The sequence below is a fragment of the Lathyrus oleraceus genome, chromosome 3, assembly GCF_024323335.1.
Source record: "Lathyrus oleraceus cultivar Zhongwan6 chromosome 3, CAAS_Psat_ZW6_1.0, whole genome shotgun sequence".
Taxonomy (NCBI): domain Eukaryota; kingdom Viridiplantae; phylum Streptophyta; class Magnoliopsida; order Fabales; family Fabaceae; genus Lathyrus; species Lathyrus oleraceus.
This window is the reverse complement of record NC_066581.1, coordinates 18634058-18642312: the sequence shown is the minus strand read 5'-3', so window position 1 is coordinate 18642312 and position 8255 is coordinate 18634058. Positions and strand designations below refer to the sequence as shown.

General features: G+C 35.7%; 1 protein-coding gene across 1 annotated transcript; it reads right to left on the bottom strand.

Annotated features, from left to right (window-relative positions):
• Positions 1 to 1974: 1974 nt before the first annotated feature.
• LOC127129432 (zinc finger BED domain-containing protein RICESLEEPER 2-like) lies at positions 1975 to 2490 on the bottom strand. Its single transcript, XM_051058617.1, has one exon. It carries the CDS (start codon positions 2488 to 2490, stop codon positions 1975 to 1977), a length of 516 nt encoding a protein of 171 aa, XP_050914574.1.
• Positions 2491 to 8255: the final 5765 nt, after the last annotated feature.

Sequence of the window (8255 nt, the reverse complement as noted above, 5' to 3'; positions counted from 1 at the left end):
GATCAGATATAAATTTGCTCGAAAAATTAAATCGGGTACACTAAAATTATCATCACAAAATATACTTATTGAAAAAATACAGCGTTTCGTTAAATTTTGAAATAGATTTGCACCGGTTAAAAGACTCAGGCGGGTCAAAGCGCAACCAAAACAGCCGCTGAAAAATGTAATTAGCACACCAGGTTAAACTGCGTGAACCGTAGATTAATAATACTGGCGTCTGCAATTTTAATTTTGAAACTTTTTACCCGCTGATATTTGCATGTTCTTAAGAAACTATTCAACCGATTTGTCTGCATTTTCAATAAATTTATTCTGACTGATATTTTAGTTATTATTTATGATGGAATGCATGTCATGCTGTGTATATGATGCAAATTGAAATAAAAATCGAATTTATGAATTTTTTAAAATGCCCGGACAGAATTGGGGTATGACAGCGGGCATGCCCGCCAAGTTGAAATGGGCATGAAAATCTAGCCCGCCCCACCAAGGTGGCGGGTTGGCAGGCGACGGGCTTGCCCATCTTTTTTCATTTTATTTTATTTTCATTTTTTAAAGAAATTAAAAGGATTTTTTTTTACATTTCAATAAGAAAACATCAAACCAACAATTAGAAAGTATAAACAGCAAAAGACTAAAACCATCAAGGTATTACCCTTCAATCAAAAATAGAACCTTCAACAAGTATTTACCTAAAATAGACGTAGAATCATCAACAAGTATTAACTTTCAAGTTTCAACCAACCAAAATAAATATTTAAGTTAAACCATCAAGCAACCATTAACTTTTAACCATCAAGCAACCAAAGTTTAAGTTCAACCAACCAAAACCATAATAAGTATTAAGTACAACATCAAAGTTTAAGTTTAACCAACCAAAACCATAATATCATTGCCTAACAAAATAAGAGTGAAGCATTCTAAAACTAAATTATAATCATCAAGGTCAAGAATATTAGATGCACTCTTAGAACAAGTTGAACCTTCTTTTTCATCTTCATTGTCATCATCATTTCCATCTGCATTATAAAATAATGAAATAAATTAAATGGTTATAAAAAAAATATTAAAAAATAGTAGATAACTATATTGATACTAAAAATAATTATCATCATCATCAAAGGCATGCAACCAATTGCGAGAACAAAGCAATGCTTCAACATTTTCAGACAATAGTCGATTTCTATACTTGTTAAGCACTCTAGAACCAATACTAAAGGAAGATTCGGATGCAACAATGGTAATAGGAATGGTTAACAAGTCTCGAGTCATTACTGAAAGTTCGGGAAATTTATGTCTAGTGTTCTTCCACCATTGTAGTACATCCAAATGTTTTGTGTAATCAAGATCCAAGGCCGCCTCTTCCAAATACATATCAAGCTGACTTTGACCATTTCTTTTAGTTGTACTAGATTGTTATCTACCCAATCTAATTTCCTAAAATTATGACAATTGAATAATAACATAAAGTTAAATGAAACCAATTATTAAATCATAATTTCATATTATTTGTAAGAAATCAATTAGTAAATCATGAATAAAAAACTTACATCAAATAGGCTTGGCTCAGTTGACATAGTTGAAGAGGTAGTAGGAGGAATACTTGAAGCATTTGAAGAAGAAATAGAATATTCTGCAAACAGCTTGTACAATTTCAGCTTTATGTTTTCCAACTTCAATTCCCAATTTAGTGGATCAATCACTTTATAACAATATCCCAATGAGTCCAACTTCATTCTTGGATCTAAGACAACCCCAAATGCAAGAAAAACACTATATTCGTCCCAATACTTCTCAAATTTCAAAATAATGCTTTCACCCATTTTTTATTTATAATTTCATCTACATCTTTTTGGTTGTCTATCAAAAGACGTTGAATTTTCCAAATTTGCAAGAAGTACAAATTGGAAGTGGGATAGCTTGTTCCAGACATCAAAGTGGTAATTTCATAAAATGGCAACAAGAACCTACTCATTTTTTCAATCTCACCCACTCTTCTTTTAAAGGACTACTTGTATAATTTGCATCGCAACAATGAAGATTTTCAAATGCACGTTGATATTTAAGAGCACTTTTAAGCATCAAATATGTTGAATTCCATCTTGTAGGCACATTTGTAACCAACCCACTTGATATATCAATATTGCCAACCATATCAATGCATTGCTTAAATTTTACCATCCTACTCTCTAAACCTTTCACATGTTTAATGGTTTCCCTAATCTTATGCAAAGCACTAGAAGCTACTTTAAGACCCTCTTGCATAATTAGATTTAAGATATGTGCAGAACAAAGGACATGAAAGAACTCCCCTTTACATAACAACCAATTTTGTAAGGCTAGTTGACTCTTCAAAGTTTGCTGCATGACATCATTTGCAGAAGCATTATCCAGAGTAACGATAAAAATCTTCTTCTCTATTCCCCAATCAGTCAAAAACTCAGATATTCTTTTAAACAACTCAAAACCAGTGTGAGGAGGAGGCATGTGACAAATGTTGAGGATTTTCCTATTTAACTTCCAATTTTTATCAACATAATAAGCAGTAATATAGCCCTAAGTATTAATTGATTTAGTACCATTTTAAATAAGTTTAAAGTTTAATATCAATTAGTTATAAGGAATTGATTTCATTTAATAGTAATATTATCGATATAAATTACATTATGTTATGTATAATAATATAGTATTATTCTCCCCTGTTATGCAATGATCATTTATAAATTAAAATATTATTTATTTATTATATAGTACTATATATTAATGATTAAAAAATTAACGAGATAATAATCATTATATATATATATATATATATATATATATATATATATATATATATATATATATATATATATATATATATATATATTTGACTCTCTTGTTTTTATAAAATAAAGTTTTATAATCAATTTTGTAATATATTATTAAAGCTGAAATTGTCTATTATCGTATGCAATTTGCGGAATAGGCAATGTATGTAATAAAGAAGAATAGATTTTAATAGACAATGTATGTAATAGACAATCAATTACAGTAATAGACAATGTATGTAATAGATAATATATGAAAGAAGAACTTGGAGTGGAGGCTGAAAGAGATTCACCGCTAGCAAGACGACGACAATGTGAAAAGGATTTCTGCAGTACTACAGATGTTGTGAGAGAAATTTAAGTCTTTTATTCATTTGTAGTTTTTTTAATGGATATTATTATTGTGCCATATGCCTTTTTTTTCAAAATGGATCATGGACATTTTTTAGGTAGTTTTTTTTTCAATTTTTTTTAACGGGCTAGCGGGCCAACCCCGCCCCATTATGTATTCCTCCCGCGGTTATTTTTGTTTTGGCGGGGCGGACGAAACGGGTTGGCGGGCTCAAAATCCCAACCCAGCCCGCCATTTTTGTGTGGGTGCATGGGTCGGCCCAACGGGCCCCGACCCGTTTTTCCACCCCTACTAATGATGATGATGAGGTACTTCTTTTGATCAACAGAAGTGAGTTCAACATTGTGGAGCAGTTGCTTCAAACACCGTCAAAGAATTTTATGTTGTCATTGCTGATGAATTCTGAAGCGCATAGAGAGGCTTTGAAGAAAGTGTTGGAGCAAGCCTACTTGGAGCACGATGTTACTGTGGATCAGTTTGACCACATTGTTGCCAACATCACTTCTTGTAATAATTTGAGCTTTTGTGATGAGGAACTTCCTGAGGAAGGTAGAAATCACAACTTGGCACTCAACATTTCAATGAATTTCAAAGAGGACGTTTTGTCCAATGTATTGGTTGATACTGGTTCATCATTCAATATGTTGCCCAAGTCAACTTTAGCAAGACTGTCTTATCAAGGCGCCCCAATGAGGTACAATGGTGTGGTTGTTAAAGCGTTCGACGGTTCCTGAAAAACTATCATTGGAGAGGTGGACCTTTCAGCTAAGATAGGTCCGAGTGAAATTCAAATTACTTTTCAAGTAATGGATATTCACCCGGCCTACGACTGTTTGTTGGGAAGACCATGGATTCATGAAGTTGATGTTATGACGTTTACTCTACCTCAGAAATTGAAATTCGTTAAGAACGGAAAATGCGTCGTTGTTGGTGGGAAGAAAGCGCTTTTGGTGAGCCATTTGTCATCTTTCACCTATGTGGACGTTGAAGAAGAAGTTGGGACGCCGTTCCAAGCTTTGTCTATTGCTGATGAATTGAAGAAGACTGCGGCATCCATGACTTCTCTGAAGGATGCACAAGAATTTATTCAGGCTGGCAGCACCGACAAGTGGGGTCACGTTGTAGAAGTTGTTGAAAACAAGAACAAGGATGATCTGGGATTTCAGCAAGGGCCATTCAACGGAAATGTCAAGGCTATGCAAGAAGTTTTCCATATTTGGGGGTTCATTCACAAGGATGATCAACACTTAGCTGCCATTATTGAAGACAGTGATGAAGATGAAGTTTACGCCAACTTCGTGACACACAGCCAGACTTGCAACAATTGGGTTGATGTAGACATTCCTGTTGTTATGCACCATTCAAAGTAATTTGTTTTATTGTTTAAAGAAACATCCTTCTCCTATGCCTAAGGGAGAAGTGAAACATTGTTGGGCATTTCAATATTATCATCAATAAAAATACAATTTTATTCATCCACGTCTATGATGTTTTTTTTTACTTTTTACTTTTCTGAAAATGGTAATCACAAAAAACATAAATAAATAATAATCTTTCCATCTGCATAATATTTGTTTGCATTCCACTTCTCTAAAATCAAAATATCAAATCATTATGCAGGTTGGTTCTCATACCCATTGAATGTAATGATCCTACTCCCTCTCTAAACTTTGATTTCCCTGTGTTTGAAGCTGAGGAAGAGAACGATGATGAAGAAGTGACTGATGAGTTATCCTGTTTGCTTGTGCTCAAAGAAAAAGTCATTCAACCGTTTGAAGAGAAGATTTAATTAGTCAAGTTGGGTTCTGAAGATGATGTGAAGGAAGTCAAGATTGGGTCTCAACTTTGTCCAGAGGCTAAGAAGGGGATGGTTGATCTTCTTCTTAAATATTCTGACGTGTTTGCTTGGTCCTATCAAGATATGCCTAGTTTGGATTCTGATATTGTGAAGCATAGATTGTCTTTGAAGCCAGAATGCCCGTCGGTCAAGCAGAAGTTGAGAAGAACTCATCCTGATATGGCAATGAAGATTAAGGAGGAAGTGCAGAAGCAGATTGATGTTAGTTTCCTTGTTACCTCCGAGTATCTGCAATGGATGGCCAATATTGTGCCTGCCCCTAAGAAATATGGAAAAGTCCGTATGTATGTTGATTATAGAGATTTGAATAAAGTCAGCCCGAAAGATGATTTTCTTCTGCCACACATTGATATGTTGGTAGACAATACAACTAAATTCAAAGTCGTTTCGTTTATGGACGAATTTTCCGATTATAATCAGATTAAGATGGCACCCGAAGATATGGAGAAGACCACATTCATTACACCTTGGGGAAAATTCTGTTATCGAGTGATGCCTTTCGGTTTAAAGATTGCTGGTGCAACGTACCAGAGAGCCATGACCACTCTTTTTCATGATATGATGCATAAATAGATTGAGTCTATGTTGATGACATGATTGCCAAATCAAAGAATGACGAAGAGCATGTTAAGCATTTGTTGAAGTTATTCCAGCGTTTGAAAAAGTATAAACTCCGTTTGAATCCCAATAAGTGTACTTTTGGTGTTCGCTCTAGTAAGTTGTTGGGATTTATTGTCAGCGAGAAGGGTATTGAGGTTGATCCTGCCAAGGTCAAAGCAATACAAGAGATGCGTGTACCCAAAACTTAGAAGCAAGTCAAAGGTTTTCTCAGCCGCTTGAATTACATTTCAAGATTTATATCGCATATGACTATCATATGTGCGCTTATATTCAAGCTTCTTCGGAAAGATCGGTCTTGTGATTGGCTCTAGGATTGCCAGAAAGCTTTTGACAATATCAAATAATATTTGCTTGAGCCTCTGATTCTGTCTTCGCCTGTTGAAGGAAAACCTTTGATCATGTATTTGACTGTGCTTGAAGAGAGTATGGGTTGTGTTCTTGGTCAATAAGAGCAACCTAGGAAGAAAGAATATGCAATTTACTACCTCAGTAAGAAGTTCACCGACTCTGAGACTCAGTATTCTATGCTTGAAAAGACATGTTGCGCATTGGCTTGGGCTGCTAAGCGTCTGCGCCAATATATGTTTAATCATATTACTTGGTTGATATCCAAAATGGATCCAATCAAGTACATTTTTGAGAAGCCTGCTTTAACTGGGAGGATCGCCCGTTGGCAGATGTTGTTATCTAAGTATGATATTGAATACCGATCTCAAAAAGCTATTAAAGATAGTGTCTTGGCTAACCATTTGGCTCACCAACCTATTGAAGATTATCAGTCAGTGCAATATGATTTTCCTGACGAAGAGATTTTGTATTTACATATGAAAAATTGTGATGAACCATTGCTTGAAGAAAGGCCAGAACCTGGTTCCCATTGGGGCATGGTATTTGATGGAGTTGTTAATTTGTATGGTAATTGCATTGGGCCAGTGACCATTACTCCTCAAGGCACTCATTTTCCGCTTACAGCTAGATTGACTTTAAAATGTACAAATAATATGGTTGAGTATGAAGCCTGCATCATGGGGATTGAAGAAGCCATTGATCTCATATTTAAATATCTTGATGTCTATGGAGATTCAACTTTGATTGTGAATCAGATCAAAGGTGAATGGGAGACGAATCAACCCGGTTTGATACCGTATAGAGATTATGCGAGGAGGATATCAACTTTCTTTACAAAGGTTGAGTTTCATCATATCTCTCGAGACGAAAATCAGATGGCAAATACTCTTGCAACGTTGGCTTCCATGATTGTGGTGAAGTTTTCGAATGAAGTTCCTAATTTGACTGTGATGCATCTTGATAGGCCAGCTCACGTGTTTGATGTTGAAGAAGTCAAAGATGAAAAACCATGGTATTATGATATCAAATGTTTCCTCCAAAGCCAGACTTACCCGTCTGGGGCATCTTTGAAAGATAAGAAGACTTTAAGAAGATTAGCTGGCAACTTCTACCTGAATGGTGATGTTTTTTATAAGAGAAATTTTGATATGGTTTTGCCCAGATGCGTCTATAGACACGAAGCAGGCCTGTTGATGACTGAAGTCCATGAAGGTTCCTTTGGTACTCACTCCAATGGACATGCTATGGCAAAGAAAATGTTGAGAGCAAGTTACTATTGGCTAACAATGGAATCTAACTATTGTAAGTTTGTGAAGAAATGCCACAAGTGTCAGATTTATGCAGATAAAATTCATGTTCCTCCAACACTCTTGAATGTCATTTCCTCTCCATGGCCTTTCTCCATGTGGAGAATTGATATGATTGGCATGATTGAGCCCAAAGCTTTGAACGGATATCGTTTCATTTTGGTGGCTATTGATTACTTCATAAAATGGGTAGAAGCGACATCGTATACGAATGTGACCAAGCAGGTTGTGGTCCGATTTATCAAGAATTAGATTATATGTCGTTATGGTGTGCCAAGTAAGATCGTTACAGATAATGGCATAAGAAGATTATTCAGAAGATGGTTGTGACATACAAAGATTGACATGAGATGCTCCCATTTGCTTTGCATGGGTACCATACATCCGTCCACACTTTAACAGAGGAAACCCCATTCTATCTTGTTTATGGCATGGAGGTTGTGCTCCCCGTAGAGGTTGAGATCCCATCATTGCATGTATTGATGGAAGCCAAGTTGACAAAAGCCGAATGGTGTCAGACTAGATATGATCAACTCAATTTGATTGAAGAGAAGAGATTGACTGCCACGTGTCATGGTCAGTTATATCAACAGAGAATGAAGAAAGCTTTTGATAAGAAGGTAAATCCTCGTGTGTTACGAGAAGGTGACCTCGTGATCAGGAAGATTATATCTTTCAAACCTGATGTTAGGGGCAAATGGACTCCTAATTATGAAGGCCTCTATGTTGTTAAGAGAGACTTTTCAGACGGTGCTTTGATTCTTACAACTATGGATGGTGAAGAGTTCACTCGTCCTATGAATGCCGATGTAGTCAAGAAATACTTCGCCTAAAAAGAAAAGAACAACTCGTTAAGTTGAAAACCCGAAAGGGCGGCTTAGGAAAAAATGAGCGTCTCGATGGATTGAAAACCCAAAAGGGCGATCCAGGAAAAAGTTAGAGACATAAAACAAAAA

What these genes read in the sequence shown, in the direction of transcription:
- LOC127129432 (XM_051058617.1), bottom strand. Translation starts at nt 2,490, where the DNA reads ATGCCTCCTCCTCACACTGGTTTTGAGTTGTTTAAAAGAATATCTGAG.